This window comes from Ammospiza caudacuta, chromosome 4 (genome assembly GCF_027887145.1).
Source record: "Ammospiza caudacuta isolate bAmmCau1 chromosome 4, bAmmCau1.pri, whole genome shotgun sequence".
Taxonomy (NCBI): Eukaryota; Metazoa; Chordata; class Aves; order Passeriformes; family Passerellidae; genus Ammospiza; species Ammospiza caudacuta.
In genome coordinates this window covers 5,195,235-5,213,386 of record NC_080596.1, presented here as the reverse complement: position 1 = coordinate 5,213,386, position 18,152 = coordinate 5,195,235, and the positions used below count along the sequence as shown (strand labels likewise).

General features: G+C 38.5%; 1 protein-coding gene across 6 annotated transcripts in view; it reads left to right on the top strand.

Moving 5' to 3' along the window:
• The window catches only part of RAPGEF2 (Rap guanine nucleotide exchange factor 2), a 185,048-nt gene extending 167,253 nt beyond the window's left edge, over window positions 1–17,795 (top strand). For 3 of the 6 annotated variants that reach the window (XM_058803154.1, XM_058803150.1, XM_058803152.1), the window contains 11 exons: window positions 64–447; window positions 1,988–2,199; window positions 2,280–2,403; window positions 3,009–3,032; window positions 4,053–4,276; window positions 5,104–5,283; window positions 7,115–7,267; window positions 9,299–9,524; window positions 11,110–11,669; window positions 14,235–14,540; window positions 15,685–17,795. In XM_058803154.1, coding sequence (XP_058659137.1) covers window positions 64–447; window positions 1,988–2,199; window positions 2,280–2,403; window positions 3,009–3,032; window positions 4,053–4,276; window positions 5,104–5,283; window positions 7,115–7,267; window positions 9,299–9,524; window positions 11,110–11,669; window positions 14,235–14,540; window positions 15,685–15,710 — 2,419 coding nt within the window. In that variant the 3' untranslated portion in view covers window positions 15,711–17,795. Of the gene's footprint in view, window positions 1–63; window positions 448–1,987; window positions 2,200–2,279; window positions 2,404–3,008; window positions 3,033–4,052; window positions 4,277–5,103; window positions 5,284–7,114; window positions 7,268–9,298; window positions 9,525–11,109; window positions 11,670–14,234; window positions 14,541–15,684 lie in introns of those variants that run through there. The other 3 variants (XM_058803153.1, XM_058803151.1, XM_058803155.1) reach the window with 3 other exon arrangements.
• The last annotated feature ends 357 nt before the right edge of the window (window positions 17,796–18,152 follow it).

The window sequence follows — 18,152 nt, the reverse complement described above, 5'->3', positions numbered from 1 at the left end:
CTCAGCACTAATCTGAGTATACTATATCTATATTATATCTTTTTCTGAATTTTGTTTTTACAGGTATTACCTGAAGAACAACATGGAAACAGAAACCCTTTGTTCAGATGAAGATGCCCAAGAGTTATTAAGGGAAAGCCAAATTTCCCTACTACAGCTCAGTACTGTTGAGGTGGCTACCCAACTCTCCATGAGGAACTTTGAGCTCTTCCGTAATATTGAACCCACGGAATACATAGATGACTTGTTTAAACTCAAATCAAAAACAGGTTGCACTAATCTAAAAAGGTTTGAAGAGGTGATAAATCAAGAAACCTTCTGGGTGGCTTCTGAGATTCTGAGAGAAACCAACCAGCTGAAAAGGATGAAGATCATTAAGCATTTCATTAAGATAGCGCTGCACTGCAGAGAATGCAAGAACTTCAACTCGATGTTTGCCATCATTAGGTACTGCCCTCTAATAATTGTACTTCTAAGTAAAAAGTAAAGTCTTACTTTAGTCTTAAAATTTACTTAATAGAGTAAACCAGTTTATTCTGCTAACGTCAACAGTCTGCTTGGCAGTTTGCTAAGGAGGGCATTTTCCGTAATTTGAAATGTTTGCTGAAATATTGTTTGAAATGCTACTGTTACGTAATTACTGCTCAAGATAGTGTGGCAAGGTGAACATGGCACTAGAGAAACTAATGCACTTATTTAAGGACAAAGACCAAAAGAAACAACAGGAAAACCACACAATTGTTGCAAATGAATGGGCTAATTTTCCCAAAGCAACTCATTTTTGTCTTACTGCCCAATATCTTAAATTCATTCAGCCATAATATGTTGCATTTTGTTTTCTTTGTATTAGCAGTTTCTTTCATGGAACTCTGAAAATAATCAATGACAGACTGTAATGCCCAAATATAGTCTGTAAATTAAGATCTTGTAATAAGAATTTTAAAATGTACTGAAAGTCTCAGAAAACCTTTCTTAGTTTTGGAATGAGAAGGGAGGGAGGGAGAAAACTCTAATGTCTATGTTTATACACTTTCTTTAAAACCCAAACAAAAACAAACAATTCCCCTATATTGTTTCTTATGAAAAAGCTCAAGTAAGTTGGGGTAAACTGACAGTGTTATCACTGTCTTTGACACAAGGTCTTGTCATCATCTTGACATTCAGTCAACAGATTGAATGTGACACTTTTACTGTGAGTAGGAAAAAAAATGAGTAGGTTTGAATACTATTCAGCAAATGAGGCAAGTTCCAAAGTCAAGAATCCATGCTGATGATCAGTCAGCATCTCTGAGACATCAAAATATTGAGATTTTGTTCAGCTATTTCAGCCAATCTGAAGGAGAAATAAAAGCACCTCTCTGCTAGGAAAAACTTCAGTGAAGGAAAGATTCTAGGTGTCAGACTTTCCCACCAGGTAGAAATTAACATCAAGACAGTCAATGTCATTACAGTGGAAAAAGGGGGTTTGCACCAGCTACAGCTTGAGAATAACCTCAGGTATAGAGAGTGTTACAAAATTTCATCCTGAAAGAGCAAAGTCAGAAGGATTATTGCAGAAAGAAGGTGGGTCGGTGTGCTGTCACCACCTCAACATCATCATAGGTGGAAGATGGTTTTTCTGCCAGTTTGTTAATCTGGAAGTAAGTGATCGTCCTGAGGTACTTAGATTATGATAGTCTTAGACACTGTTCTTAAGTAACAAATACATATCCTCTTTAAGGTTTAATTACTCATCCAAGTGTAACTTTTTTCTGTTTATGGTTGCATCATGAAGATATCTCCAGTTTTTATAGCTTTTATAAAAAATGATCTTCTGTAATATGTGCTGGCAAAAAGAATTATTTAAATTTCTGTTATTTTATTGATACTGCCATGCTTATGTATTCTGGCTATGTGGTATTTCTACCATAGAAAATTTTAAATTTTCTACGATTTTTTGTTTCTCTCTCTTGTTCTTCTAACTTCTTTGCACTTCTTTTGTTTCAAGTGGCCTGAATTTGGCACCAGTTGCAAGGCTCCGAACTACTTGGGAAAAGCTTCCAAGCAAGTATGAAAAACTATTTCAAGATCTACAGGACTTGTTTGATCCATCTAGGAATATGGCAAAATATCGTAACGTCCTTAACAGCCAAAACCTACAGCCCCCTATTATCCCCCTGTTTCCTGTCATCAAAAAAGACCTTACATTCCTTCATGAAGGTAAAGGCAGAAGTATATCACCTTTTACTAGCTGAGGAAAAGTAACTTTCCTGCCTGATGACTGATGTTGTTGGTTGTAGGAAATGATTCCAAAGTGGAGGGCCTGGTGAATTTTGAGAAGCTGCGGATGATTGCGAAGGAGATACGCCATGTGGGCCGCATGGCGTCCGTGAACATGGATCCTGCTCTCATGTTTAGAACAAGGTAAGCGTGTTGTACCAGGCAGAGCTTTCCCCAGCTGGGAGAAGGCTGGGTGGCAGCAAGAGGGACTTTTATGTGCCCCTTCTGTTGGAGCAGTATGAATTTTTTGTGTTAGCAATTGACCAGCCTGATGTGGTGGTCTAAAACTGAAGAAACCATTACATTTTGTGGTTACTGATACATTCTAAAATGTTTCTTACTATTCTGTAGTTGATGGTCACATCAAAAAAATGAGATTCTATCTGTGGGAGGGAGAGAAACTGTCTTGAAAACTTATCTATTAGTCCAGTTGAAATATCAATGGGTGTCAGCCTTATAATTTGGATTATTAGTAGAAATGGTAATGTATCTGTATCTACTTGTGTTAGAAAACATGGAGTGAATGTTCTCTGGCTTCATATTTGACAAGCTTATTGCATACTCTTTTTTCTTAATTTAAGCTAGAAGAGTTTGTAATACCTGATTGTATGCCCAAGTCAAGGCTATTTTAATGTTTGTGGGCTTCCAGAACTGCTTGTCCTGAGGTCTGGTCTTTTCTTTCTGAGCTTGTGATCTTTCTCTGTCTCTTCTTAAACCCATGCTTTATTCTTCCTGGCTCTCACTTGCAGGAAGAAGAAATGGAGGAGTTTGGGGTAAGTGGTTGGAGACAACACACACCAACAATCATTCTTCCTTTACCATTTGCATTTTTTCCTACTTGCTATCTTTAATTTTCTTGTGCTTTGACATTTTTTTCTTTTGTAACCCTTTTTTACTGACAATACATTTGATTTGAGATTAAAACATAGAGGCTGTAAATTATTTTTAAGTGTAATAGGTAGAAGTGGAGTGTTCTTTCCCACCTCTAGTTTAAATTGCTGAAGGAAGAGACTTTTGGTCAAAATGAAATTACAAAATGACAAGGTTGCAACAGCTGAAAATAGCTGTTAATTTCCTTATACCTATTAAACAATTATCACAATCAAATTCAAAAGTTAAAACTCACAGTATCTGCTTCACTCACTTACTTTCATATTACAATTAGCCATCATTTTTACCTTAATAATTCAGGATCAATGCATAGTGCTCATGTAGATATACATACATTGAAATGTGCATGACATTTATTTCATCATGAACTAGCCGATCATTTGATTTCACAAAATTCTCTTCAGTCTTGCAAGCTACCCAAAAGTTCCATTCTGTAAAACTGAGCTGTACATTTTGTATACAGTCTGATTTAAAACACAGAGGGCTTTCAAAATGCCTCCTTTTTATGTATTTGAATTTAAACCTCACCTATAGTCTTCTGTCAGCACTGCCTTACTGCATGAGCTTTTCCTAATGCTCCAGTCCTCTCAGTAGATGGCTTATGTGAGAGAGCTACCTTGAATGCTTTTCTGGATGTCTGAAGTGTTAGTGCCTAGCTGGAGCAAAATAGGTTAAAATATCTGTGCCATTAAAATAGTGCCTGTAACCAAGTAAAAAGATTTCCTGGCCCTCATCTTTCTGTCTGTTACAGCTGTTTGACTTACTGGAATGAGGCATGTGAGCTTTGACATAGACTGACATTCATGCAATCTCTTGCACGTTTCACGTTTGTCGGGCGATACCATGTTGGACTAAGTCACACCTTTGCTCTCTTTCTTCCCCCTCTGCCCCCCTCACTGCAGGTCTCTCAGCCAGGGCAGTGCCAACGCAGCTGTGCTGGATGTTGCACAAGCAGGGGGGCATAAAAAGCGGGTCCGTCGCAGCTCCTTTCTTAATGCTAAAAAGCTCTATGAAGATGCTCAGATGGCACGGAAAGTGAAGCAGTATCTCTCAAACTTGGATCTGGAAATGGATGAAGAGAGCCTTCAGACACTCTCTCTGCAGTGTGAGCCAGCCACAAACACATGTGAGCATTGTCATTTGTTGGGGATTTCAAGAAAGCTGTTCAATATAACTCTTCTTCTAGTTCAGTGAATCAATTGGGAACAGTAACTAGACAATAAAGTTGAAAATTATTTATCTAGTCATTTTCAACTGCTGAACATCTATGAATCCTAAGGAAATAATCTTGTGGATTAACAGGATAGAGACATAGTATATATACAGGTGATAAGGCTTTAAGATGATGTCACAATGAAGTGCACAATGGCTTTTTAGATTTGTATGTACAGAGGATACAGAGGAGTCAAAAGTTCTTCTGTATTTCTGATATACTGAGGCTATTAGTGTGAATAACGATATGGTTATTCTGAGGGAGTAGGGGATTTTCTTATGTCCAGGTGTTTCAGAGATACCTGGGGCAGCAGAGGGGAAACTTATCCTGAATATCCATTTCGTTTTGATTTTAAGAAATGTTATATGTTGTGCCCTTCCTGTCCTGCAGGGTAGCAAAAAAAAAGTAGTTACATGTCTGCTCTGAATCAGTTGTAGTCCTTATGATAGCCCAGTATAACTTCTGTTCATGTTTTTTGTAACAGTGGTCATTTATCAGAGCTTTATTTTGAGAAAGAAAACATTCATTGATAATTGATAATGCACATCTTTTAAATGGAGTTATATATCCCTCTCTTTTCCTCTTCATCTTTTCTGTCTAAAGATGATATGCTGTATTAATTGGACAAGTATTTCAGCATCTTTTAATTTTTAATCAGAGGGCTTTGCACAGCTCAGGCTAAAACACCACTGTGTCCTTGGCTAGCAGTCATTCAGAGTTTTGTCCCCTTTCTTGCCAAGTGCCGAAGAACGCGGGAGACAAGCGATCTGGGAAATCTGAAACGTCACCAGTGGCTCCCCGGGCAGGCATCCAGCAGAAGGTGCAGCAGCAGCACAAAGTAAACCAAGCCCTGCAGGTCCCAGCCGTGTCTCTCTACCCCTCTCGCAAGAAGGTGCCAGTCAAAGACCTGCCACCATTTGGTAGGTAGAACAAGGGAGAACTTGGTTTAATTTTCTGAAGTTTGTTTGCCTATGTAGGGAAGACATTTTTAATCAAATAAGGTTCAGGCTTCCATTTCTGGTAACGTGATATGCAGGTTATATCTGTTTGTGCAGTGTCTGGGCATAGTTCTCTAGAAATGGAAAGGAAAAAATCTTGGGAAAGCATCCTGTCAATTTAATCAGTGTAAGTAATTACCTATTACTAGCAGCTAGGAAGAATACATATTTCTTACTCTTTGCTTTTGGATCTTGCTTTAAATTTTCTAGAGGAAGTAGGGACCTGGACTTCTTGAGATGCCTCAGAAGTTTTGGTGTCTCTTCACAAGTTAGAGTTTTAAGGTGCAATTGAGACCTGCTCAAACTGGCAGTCCTGTTGGAAATGTGGGTCTGAACTTTCACATTGACATTTGTCCCTTTGACTTCTACTCCCTTCTGCTTTTTTATTGTTGTTACGCAGTTGCTGCTGCCTCCATATTCTACAGAAAGGCATCAGACTGTAGGAACTTCTTCTGATTTCCAAATCTGTGTCCAAACGTGCACGAAACATATATGCACTATTAATAAACTCTTTAAATCACAAGTATGGTAATACTGTTACCATAATCCCTAGGAAATATATGTAGCATAATTGCCCTTCCTTTTTCATGATGGTTATTGCACAAGAACTTAATTCTGATTTCACTTTTTATTGGTTTTCCTCTGCTTAGGAAAACCTATGCACTGCTTAGGCTGCAAGAAAGCATCAGAAGCAGCAAAATGAGCAAGAAACAATTCAATATTCATCTAGATCTTGTTGATTTTTACCATTAAATTTTAATCTTGAAAGGACTTTGAAGCTTCATAGACTGCAATTTTTTGCTCATAGTGGCAAAGTTTCTGAAAACTGATTGGTTAGGATGATCAGGCAGCTGTGAATTATTGATAGCAGGATTGTGATCCAACAGATCAAAGATAAAAGTCCATGAGTGCTTGGAAATAACCTATACCACAAACATTGGCAAAACTGTCAGAGAAACTCTGTCTTCACTTATGAGGCTGTCCCAGGGTGGATCTTTGAGGGGAGGGGAAGAGAAAGATGAGTAAATGTGGTCTGGGAAAAGCTATTCCTGATGTCCTAGATCTTTACATCATACATCATCTTCAGGATGTTTTTACTCTGTAGTTTCCCAAAATAAGCTGCTGCAGAGAGAGTTCTCAAAAATGAGAGAGAAAGGCAGCTGCAGGATGGCCTTGTTTCATAAGCCTAATCCTTATTAATTTTCTTTCCTGCTTCCTTTGACCTCCTATGCTACTCTGAATAGAAAAGAAACAGGAGAGCAGTTTGACTTCTTACTATATAAATCTTCACTAACCAGTGAGATGGGTGGGTGTCTGTATTTAAGCTAATTTTAGTTCAAGTTTCTCAGTAACCATTCCTATGCATATCCTCAATTATATGTTGAGGCAGTATTCTGCAACATCAAATCTTCATGTTTTCTGTGGCAAAGTATTTATCTTAAAGAGTGGCCAGAATGAAAGATCATCTGTGCTAATATGCAGAAATAAAGCACTATATTTTAAACAGGAATATGTTTTAACATTTTGCTTCATTTAACATGGTGTCAGGAACTCAGAAATATACAGGAAAAATATGTAGCTTTTCCTTCCTGTGGGGTGTCTGCTCTGTAAATGCATTGTGAAATATAACTTATTATATAATTATATAATATATAATGAATATATAATAATATAGAATATATAATTATATAACATACATCAATATGTATTTATACTGGACTTAACATCTGCCTACTTTAATTCTTACCTAAAGGCATTAACTCCCCACAAGCTTTAAAGAAAATCCTTTCATTATCAGAAGAAGGAAGTTTGGATCGCCACAAGAAACAATCTGAAGACGCTGTCTCAAGTGCATCTTCACAGCTCTCTTCTCCTCCTACTTCACCACAGAGCTCTCCAAGGAAAGGTAGTAGATGTTCCATATTTCTTATCCTGTTTCTTGAAGCTCATGGACTTTGGAAGCTTCTGAGAGAGAATTTGGACATTAAATTCTGCTGCTCCTATTTTTGTCACGTACGGTCAGCTAGAGGGCAGAAAATGTAGTGCAGAGTGGGATGTGTGAAAGGTACCTGTGAACCTGATTTCAAGGGTACCTGAAAGCCCTCTGGTGAGCAAAAGCCAGAATAGATAACCTGGTATGATACAGGATTTGATGCTGCAGGTCACTCTGACTGCAGCTGCTTCTGACAAAAATATTCCAGTGATGAGTGTTTCCTGCCTTCAGTGGAGGGATGTGCAGGTTGAAACTTAAAATCTTTGTACAGCACTGACCACACTGGTCTATCAGAGGAATTATTTGCTCTGTCATGCATCTGAATGGGATGTGACCTACATATGATAGAAAGGCTTAAGGTATTTGGAATTCAAATCAGAATATTTAATATTGTAATTTATATTTTATACTACAAAATATTTTAATAGCAGCCTGATTATTTAAACCATGTGGATGAATTTTTGAGGAATGATATTATACATTGGAGCTTTCTTGACCAAGATATTTTAAAGTAATTTCACAGAGTTATTTTTTAAAGTGAATTTAGGACTTTAAAGAGATTTTAAAAAAAAACAAAACTATTTTCATGTTGTTTTCGTGGTAGTTGTAGTTCTGGCTATGAATTGACAAAATACAGGAGGCATTGTCCTGTAATTTAAGTGTACTTCCACTCTTTGGAAATATGGTGGGCTAGAGGTATTGCATGTAACTTCTAAGTTGTTCTCTTTTCAGGATAGCATAAAAGTTTAGTTTACAGCTACATAATAGAGCATTATGGTCAAATATACATTGGGACTGAAGTGACTTCTATTGAAGTGTTATTTACTAAGGTCAGATGGAGGAGGATAATATGTAGAGGATATGTCATCTTGAGTCCTTGTAAGCTGTCATCATTATTTCTCCCAAATACTACATTAGCAAAGAGTGAACTTTTATAAGTATGGTCAGGTCTATGCATTTTTTGAAAAAGGAATTGGAATTCTATACTTGACTCACAGTGTGAACAGCACTTTATTTCTTCAAAAAGCAAATCATAAACATGATTTAAAAACACATCCTTGGTTTGATGGTTACATGAAGCTAATGATATGTTCTTTCAGATAAAAATGACAGCATTAATTCCCTGCATTAGTTCTCAGCAAGTGAATTGGGGTAGATCAGTTGAAGTAATTCTGCCACTTAGGATTAGAGTGAAAGCAAAATATGAAAACTGTGGTGACTTGTGGATGTGTTTAATGATCTTTAACTTAGCTGGCAAGAACATTCAGCACAATTTGTTTAATACTGAAGGAAAGGCTGAATTTGCTGAATTTGTTTCTATGATGGGATTTGCAGATTTTGTCTCGGTCAGGCTATGTCAGTGCTACCTACCTCCAAATTTCACCATAATTCCGGCAGGATGGAATTTGGAATTAATTAGCGAGTCAAGTATCACAAAAAAACCTTGAAAACCTGCCCCTCTCTCAGCTAATATATGTAATAAGCAGTCAGCCCAGACATCGGGTCTTCGTGTATCTGTTTATTGCTGTAGTGTAGCTTTGCAGAATAAAAAGACTGTATGGGAGAGTCTCTGGGATTACTTTAAGCAGTAAACTCAACCAGAGATCTCTTTCCTTCCAGTCTTGGAGACAGTGTCTATGTACAGTCAGATTTTGAGATTTTTGAAGTAATATTTCATAATGGGAGGATATGATGATGAATTTGAAAAGAATTTAGAAGAGGAGAGCAGTTGGTTTGTAAATGAGTAGTACATGTTCCCACAATCCTGTATCTGATTAAGATACCAAAGACAGTGTCAGTTTTGCTCTTTATCTTTTGCAGTGCTGTGTAAGTGTAATGGTATCTTTGTTTTAGTGCCAGTTTTTTTGGCATTATTGCCAGTGGCCTGACAAGAACTGAGCAGGCATCTTGGAGAGTCTGATTAACACCATGTTCCCTTTGCAGGCTACACTTTGGCTCCAAGCAGCACTGTGGATAACTTCTCCGATTCTGGTCACAGTGAAATTTCTTCCAGATCTAGTATTGTCAGCAATTCCTCTTTTGACTCTATGCCAGTCCCCCTGCATGATGAGAGGAGACAGAGGCATTCTGTCAGCATTGTGGAGACAAATCTTGGTGTGGGAAGGATTGATAGAAGAATCATGATTGAACCAGATCAATACAGCTTAGGGTAAGAATTTTATTTGTGCTTACTTACATTATACTTTCATATAGTGTGCATGTGGAGTGTATATTTGTTCATATAAGTTTCCCTGTATCTCTCAAATATTTTTTCTCCTCTGCTCTTAAAAAATCACTACTTCAGTGCTTCATTTTGTGATAATGCTCCATTGCTACCAAGAAAAGGTTTTGTACTCCTGAGTGAGTGATGAGGTCTAAGCAGCAAGACTTCACCTCAGTAGATGTTACCATCTGAGCATTTCAGTGGTGCTGTAGATTGTCCACTTTGTGGCAGGATAGTATCCTAGCCTGCTTTCTCCATGGGAAATTAACTGAATTAGATGAGATATTCAAACAATTATTCAGAGGTAAACTGAGAACAGAAATAGCTAGCAATTTTCCAGTCTGCTTCATGGAAAAGTGCATATCTGTCTAACTCCAAAATATTTTACTCCAAATATCTCTTCTAGTCAACAATAATTGGAAGCTAAAATTCACATTGCGCTGCTGGTTTTCTAGTAATTTTCTAGGTAATTAACTTCTGTAATGGTGGGGAAGCTAGTGCTGTGTGGAGTTCTCTAAATCTCTAGCAGTGAGCCTTGGTGTGAAAATAATTGGAGCTCTGGCTTCTGTTTAGTCTCCACTTACTTTTTTTTTTTTGGAACTGTTATTTGGATGCTTCAGTCCTCTGAATGGTTTCTGGGGTTTTAATCCTGCAGGGTCTTTGAATGGCAGACCTGTTCCAAAACTGCTGTAGTTCAGCTTTGGGAATCTCAGGCTATGCAAATTCTTTATGCAGATGTCTTAAATTTTTGGAATAAGAGGGTTCTAGTCTGCATAGGAAGGTGCCCTGGAAGAGCACGTCCCAGGAGTCTGGATATCTGCTAAGCAAAAGTGACACTTTGTTGGTTTTATCTGCTGCTGTGTAAGGGATCATGTCAGGCTCACTTAATCACTGAAAGGCTACAGAAAACATACTTGCTCTATGAAGTAGCATGTGTTTCCAAAAATAAGGTTGAAATACATTTCCATTTGCAGAAAATGTTGAAAAGTTAGCTCTTACAGTTTCCTAAGCAGAAAAAAAAAATCTGAAATCTCACTCTGAATATCAGCCAGCTGCTGCTAAATTCTGTTTCTAGCTTTTGAACCATTTGCTCAGCATGACTGGAAAAGCAGTAGAACAACTCTGTTTCTCTGTATGTGTGTCTGTGTGGTTTGCCTGTCTTAAAGGGCTGTTGTGAAGTTAAGATTTTACCTTTTGAAATTACACTGCTGAAGTGTAAGGCTTCAGCAAGTTATCTGTCCAATTTTGTTTGTTTGCATTTGTTTTTGTTTTATTGAAAGAAAAGTGTTATATCCTCAAAATTGAATTAGCCATTCATGCAAACAATAAGTACTGTCAAGTGCATCAAAATCTTCCATCATAGAATCATAGAATGCCTTGGGTAGAAAGGGGCCTTTAAAATGTCATGAAGGTCGCCTAGTCCAACCCCACACCATGTTTTGTTTTTCTTTGTTTGTTTCTTTGTGCGTCCTGTTCATGATTCCCAATTCCAACACTGGATTTTTTGTCCCCCTCATCAATGTGTATCCAGCTCATACGCACCGCTGTCAGAGACCAGAGGCCTGTATGCTGGAGCAACTGTACTTTCTTCTCCTAGTACAGAAGAGCTGTCACAGGACCAGGGGGACAGAGCTTCGCTCGACGCAGCTGACAGCGGCCGTGGGAGCTGGACTTCCTGCTCGAGTGGCTCCCATGACAACATCCAGACAATCCAGCACCAGAGGAGCTGGGAGACGCTGCCTTTCGGACACGCTCATTTTGATAGTTCAGGCGATGGGGCGGGACTGTGGGCCTCAGGCGGCCACATGGACCAGCTGATGTTCCCTGACCATGGCGCAAAGTATGGCAGGCAAAGTCAAGGTAGGGAGGGCCTTGATCAAGCACAGTCCAGAGCGAGCTGGGCATCTTCCACAGGATACTGGGGAGAGGACTCCGAGGGTGACACAGGTACCATAAAGCGGAGGGGTGGGAAGGATGTTTCGATTGAAGCTGAAACCAGTAGCATAACATCTGTACCAGCAGAGGAGACAAAGCCAGCTCCTGTCCCTGCCCACGCAGCAGCAGCATCAAGTAGTACCAAGGGGCTTGTTGGTAAGTTAAGTTTCATTTGCCATGAAGTATTTTAATTCATTTGCTTAAGTTTTCTCATATTGTTCTGCATTTCTTTTGTCTGTTTTTATTTTCTTTTTTTCAGTTTTTAAAGCAAAACTGAACATTTTCTAGTCTCTCTTAATTTTTTCCCTTTAACTAAGCATTTATTGCTAGGGAAAAGAAAATATCATTTATTGTTGATTCTCAGTTCTGGCAGTGCCTTTGTGTTTCAAGAGAGCCTGCCATACATCAAAAAACTAGCTCAACTGCTGGGCAGTATTCTGAAAGGTTGATGTATTTAGATGTCAGTACCAAAATTTGAATTTCTCATCACAGTAAGGCTCCATAAGGCTATATTTAGAAGTCTTAGTAAATGTGGCCTGATTTAAGTGTTTTACTTTATACCTTTGTGTGACTTGTCGGATAATTGTGAATATTCCTTACTTCTGAAATGGGATCCCTTTGTGCTTAAATACCAACTGAAATGTTTCTTTATACTGCTGAAACTGAAGAGGTTTCAAAGAAGTTAGAGCTGAAATACTTTTCTCTGCATTTAATAATGGAAAGATCAGATAATGTATAAATTAGTATGAAGGTGTCTTCGGCAGAGCTTAACATTTTTATCATATTGTTCCTTCTATGCATCCTAATGTGTGGGCCATCCAATACCTCTGAATTTTTGCCTCTTTTCTTGTTTTCATTCCGCCTCACTTTGCCTTTTGTCAGGTTAGCATGAAGAACTATCTAAAAGCCATTTTTTGCTGACACAGCTGAATGTCTGCCAGATTGAGGTCATGCTGAGACCACTGTGATAAACAGCTTTTCCATTTTCTGCCTGAGTATATTGCTTAGCAGTGGCCTTTTGCCTCAAAGCTTGGGTGCAGGTCTAAATCCCTGGGGTATCAAGAGGAAGAAGGTGAATGGATTCGTGCCAATCTCCAATTTTACTCTTTGATACCCTTGGTTTCCTCCAGAATGTGTAACAGGTGTGCTTCCAAACTTGCCTCTCAAGGCAATGCTCAAGGCAATGCATTTTTATAGACTTGAAAGAACATTAAAGACACCTGCAAATTCAAACCAACACAATTCCATGCCCTTCACTACTATTAACTAACTGTCCTGCAAATGTAACTCTGTGTATCACTATCCCAGAGAACCCACTGGTGTACATAGTTCTTTTGTACTTAATTGATGTCTTGCAGTATTTCAATGGAATTTTTCTACAATAGAGTTTTTCTATAGAACTTCTTATTTTCAGAAATCTTTGAATAAAGTTTCTCAGAAACATCTTCATGCTGGTTTGCTCAGTTAAACAGTCTATTTCTTTGTCCAAGAAATAGACTCTACTGGAAAATGTTTGGTTTTGTCGTAATACCAAGGATTTATTTTTAGTCTATAAAAATTTGCATCCAAGTAGCACCAGTCCATTTTAAGCTTGTACTGCCCTTTCAGTCAAATCATCCTGCCTGATGCAGGGTGGTGTTGTCATCAGCGCTTATGCAAGAATATACAGTGTTTGACAAGATGTGCAAAGTAAATTGGCTGTGTCAGTGGTTTTTCCTGCTGCATTTGTAAGGTGTGTCATTGAAGTGGTCAGATATTAAAAGGCTGGGCCCACAATAAGTGTTCAGTATCAAAGTCCCAGCTGACTTCTCGAAGTACTTAACTCTGAAACAGAGACTTTTGCCTATCTGCTGTGTGTCCCAGCAGATGCTTAGGATTCTTAACTGATATTTTTTCCTTTAAAGTTCTCTCTGAGAGGGCTTCTCAGTATGGCCTGAGTTAAGCCTTGTTCAGGTAAAAAGTTACATCTCCGTGAAATCCCCAGACTAGGTGGTGGTCTTTCCATCTCCTAGATAAAATCATACTCAGCCATTGTTCTTATGGGAATGCTTTCAATTTTGATTTTGCAAAGAGATTACAACCATAGGGGCTGCAGGCAGCAGTGCATGCAAATAGTACAATGATGAAGCCCACTTCTCTTCCTAACCTCTTGGAGTTGTAGCTTATGCCTCATTAATAGTAAGATTTGTAGGAAGAAAATAATGTATCAGATGTATTTCTTGTTTCCCCTCCAAGATGCTAAAAACAAAAGAGATGAGCTCTTGGATGCAAGTTTTTATAGACTAAAAATTTCATCCATCTCCAGAATTAAGGTAATCATGCACATGGAGAGGTGCCAAAATTCCTGATGTTTATTATTTCTGTGGACTCCTAAGTCTTCCGTGTTGCTTTGATCATTGTACATTTTATTGTATATAATTGGTGGAACAGCTTCAGTTGGGAAGTTTGAACAAATTCCCCGTGAAATTTGATGATTTTTTGTTAGACTAATGCTTCACTGCTGGAAGAATAGCTATATCCTGTGTATGTTGTATGTTCTGTATTTTCTTGACTGATTTATTTTTCACAAGTCTTTGTCTAGCATATGATAGTTAACCTTTGTCATTCAGAGTTTCTGTTCCTGGGCTGTTGATTGATATTTATTTAGCTTTTACCTGTCTGTTTTCCTTTGAGCATGTTCCTCATGCTGTCTCTAACAATCACCTGTTGTTTTTCCTGCAGCAAGAAAAGAGGGTCGATACCGGGAACCACCTCCAACTCCTCCCGGCTATGTAGGAATACCTATTGCTGAGTTTGCAGAAGGTGGCTCCCATCCAACCAGGAAGCCTCCAGACTACAATGTGGCCCTTCAGAGGTCTAGAATGGTGGCACGGACATGTGAGACTCATGGGACAGCAACGCCACAGCAGCAGCCGCACGGCCACTCAACTGGCAGGCCCGTGAACAAACCTCAGTGGCATAAACCAAATGAGTCAGACCCACGTCTTGCTCACTATCCATCTCAAGGGTTTTCCACAGAGGAAGATGGTAAATTTCTACTTGTTAGATTTTGAGTGTGCTGCATGCAAAAAGGGTCAGTGCTTTCACAGACACAAAGCAAATTACACAAATCTTGCCATAATTTGAACTTTAGTTCATTTCAAAACTTGCTATTTGTTAACTTTTTTGGAAGGGAAGGAATTCAGTTCATCCTAAATGCAGTTTAAAATTTGGAACATAGGTCCACTTGAATCTTGAGCAACCAAGCAGTTGGCTTCTCTGGAGGTGCCTATGTTCACCTTGTACAGCCCTGCCTGCCATGATTTTCCACATTAAGCATGTATTTAACGATCAGAAAAGTATCCTGGTCTACAGAATACTTGACCATCCACCTCACAGAGCACTGTTGCTCAGGTTTATTTGGATAGTTGCTCACATTCTACCTGAAGCTCTTTACACTGTGAGCACTGAGTGTGCCACTCCGTTTCACATGATCAGCCCACTGCTGCCTCGCTACCTTGCTGCTCCTACAAATGTGTCTGCATCTTTATGCTTTAGCTCAACTGTGATGTTTTTCCATGGAGAGCTAGTGTAGCAGGATTGCAGCTTTAGGTCCTCAAAATTTAGGCAGGGTGGTGCCAATATCACTCACGTGAATGCTTTGTTTTGCTTAATGATAGACTAACATTCCCTTTCTCCCTCTAACTGCTTAGTTACTAAGGTTTTAGGTGCAGGATGAACTTTGCAGTTGAACATGATGGGAAAAAAATGAAGTCTACCTTAACTGAATTGCCACAAACTTTGAGAGTTACCATGACAGAGAATGTTAATTGTTTCTGCTAATGATGACTAAATTGAAGATGTAATTAGGGGAAAATGTCAGATGCCTTTCTGAAGCTGTTAGATATCTAGGAGTATCTGTTGTGCTCTTCAGGATGAATAACTGCATCTAGCTTAGTTTAAGCATGTCCTTTTTTCTTCAAGATCAAAATTCCAAAGGAATACGTCTCATGAGACCTGAAATGTACTGAAATTTAGATTGTTTTAAAGTATATATACCTACACAATGAAATTGAGAACACATGAGCACCATACATACAGTTGTTGTTGCATGCACAGCTTGTTTCATTCAGTAGCAGTCTTGTTCTTTATAAACTAAACTCTATTTTCCCTTATTCTCTTATGTTTGCAGAAGATGAACAAGTCTCTGCTGTCTAAGACTTGGACTTTTCTGGATCCAGAGTGAGCCACCTTAAAGGAGAGCACAAGAAGACATCCCTAGAATAGGAGCCTTGGAACTATGACTAAAGGATGGTGGACCTATTTGCCTCCTTCCCTGCCTTAAAGCAGCATGGGGCTTCTTCCTCTGCCCCTCCCCCTTCTGTCCCCTCTCCCCTTGCATGTGAAATACTGTGAAGAAATCGCCCTGGCACTTTTCAAACTGTGTTGCTTGAAATGCACAGTGCAGCAATCTCCAAGCTACCACTGTCGCTGTCTGCCACATCACACAGTATCATTCCAAATTCCAAGATCATCACATCAGGATGATTAACTCTGGCTGCACTTCCCAATGCCTGGAAGGGTTTTTTGAAATCTTCCTTTTAGATTTTAATCACAATCCTAGCACTTAGTCTCATTAGGATAATGAGATAAGTTAGTTGTCAAATTACATTTGGCCTTGAACCTACAAAGAGAAAATTGCTTTGAGATCCTTCAAGGAGGCAGTGCTTATTTGCTTGTTTACAATGCCTTTGTTACAATTTTGTATGTTTGTGTTTGGGAGATCAAATAGTGCATCTTAATAGTAATTACAGTATTATTTCACACCTGTAAGTAGGGTTGCCAGCCTGAGCTCCTGGAAGAATATTGCTATCACGTGGCTGAGCAGGGCAGAAGGGAAGGCAGAGGTTGCAGGATGCAGCCTTTCCTTGACTACCTGGCTTTGCTCTTAATGTGCCCCACCCTGGAATCTTCACGAGTTTGTATATGTTAGTGTTAACAGCATCCTCATATGGGTCTGGTGTAAATGCAGAAACACAGCTGGTCAGTGATCAAGAGGACACAGTATGTCTCATACCTGTGCTTTGTGGAATACAGGATGGCATGCTGAAAAAAAAGTGTCCCATTGTAATAAGACAGATGGCAACCCCACTGTTAAGTTATATGCTTTTTATTTTTAAACTATATAGTAGTTATATTAAAATAAAAGTTAACTGGATAACACTGCAGTGAAGGCAAGATGGGATGGCACAGCTTGTGTCAGCTGTTAACACTGATCTAATAACCTCCATCTATTGACTTTGACGTTAGGGGATAATCGAGCCTTTAAGTAAAAAAAATAAAGATAACACAGTTAGATTTGCCAGCCTTTGCAATGCAGAAATAGTCACAACTGTTAATGGCTTCATGGAACACTGCATGTGTAGAGAAGGCCAATGTGTAGCAACCACCTGCTCACAGCTGCTATTAACCCTATAATGACTGAAATGACCCTCCCCTCTATTTTTGTGTTGTTTTTGCACAGACTCCGGAGAAGTGAAGGCTGCCAATCCGAGTAGTACTCAAATGTGAGGAACTGCTGGTCTTGGATATTTTTTTTTTCCATTGAACTCAGCTGATCATATTGATCAGTAGATAAACGTAAATAGCTTCAACTTTTAAAGATCAAATTGCAGTGTTTTTTCACTGTATCAAACAAATGTCAGTGCTTTATTTAATTCTCTCTCCAGTAATCATAGCTTTTGTCTATTTGCTTATATATAACATTGTCAATTATGCATTTGTAATTTTACATGTAATATGCATTATTTGCCAGTTTTATTCTCAAGGCTATGGACCTCATGTGCATATAGAAATACAAAATCCTAGCTCTATCACAAGTTGCACAAATGTTATATAAGCATTAAGTAATTGTAGACCATAGGGACTGCTAATCTCAGTTCGCTCTGTGATGTCAAGTGCAGAATGTACAATTAACTGGTGATTTCCTCATACTTTTGATACTACTTGTACCTGTATGTCTTTTAGAAAGACATTGGTGGAGTCTGTATCCTTTTGTATTTTTAATACAATAATTGTACATATTGGTTATATTTTTGTTGAAAATGGTAGAAATGTACTATGTTTATGCTTCTACATCCAGTTTGTATGAAGCTGGAAAATAAATAAATATAACATTAATGAAGTCCATATTGATTCTTATGCATTTTACATGTTCCACATACTTGAACAAATTTATGAAAAAATTTTACTTCTCTGTGTATTAATATTAAAGGGAAATTGCCAAGTGATGTGGGCAAACCACTGGTGTGGAGTTTTTCTTGATATACAGTTGTGCTGCTGACAATTTTGGAAACTTTGCTGTGTGTACTGCTGAATGAGAATGACTGATACTGTGAGCATCCCTAGCAGAAACATTCGAGATGCCAAAAAAGCTATGGACTTAGGTGTATGTGGAATGTAAACAGTTTTAAAGGTAAGATTGTGTTGATTTTATATTCTGAGTAGTGTAAAAGTATCTGTTTTAGCATTTGAGTAGGGAGAAATATGCAAGGTGCTCCATTTGAGTTTTTACTGAATAAGGTATGTTAAATAATAAATATCACCCAATGGCATCCCCAGTATTAAAAGCTGATGTTAATTCAATGTTAAATCTGTAGA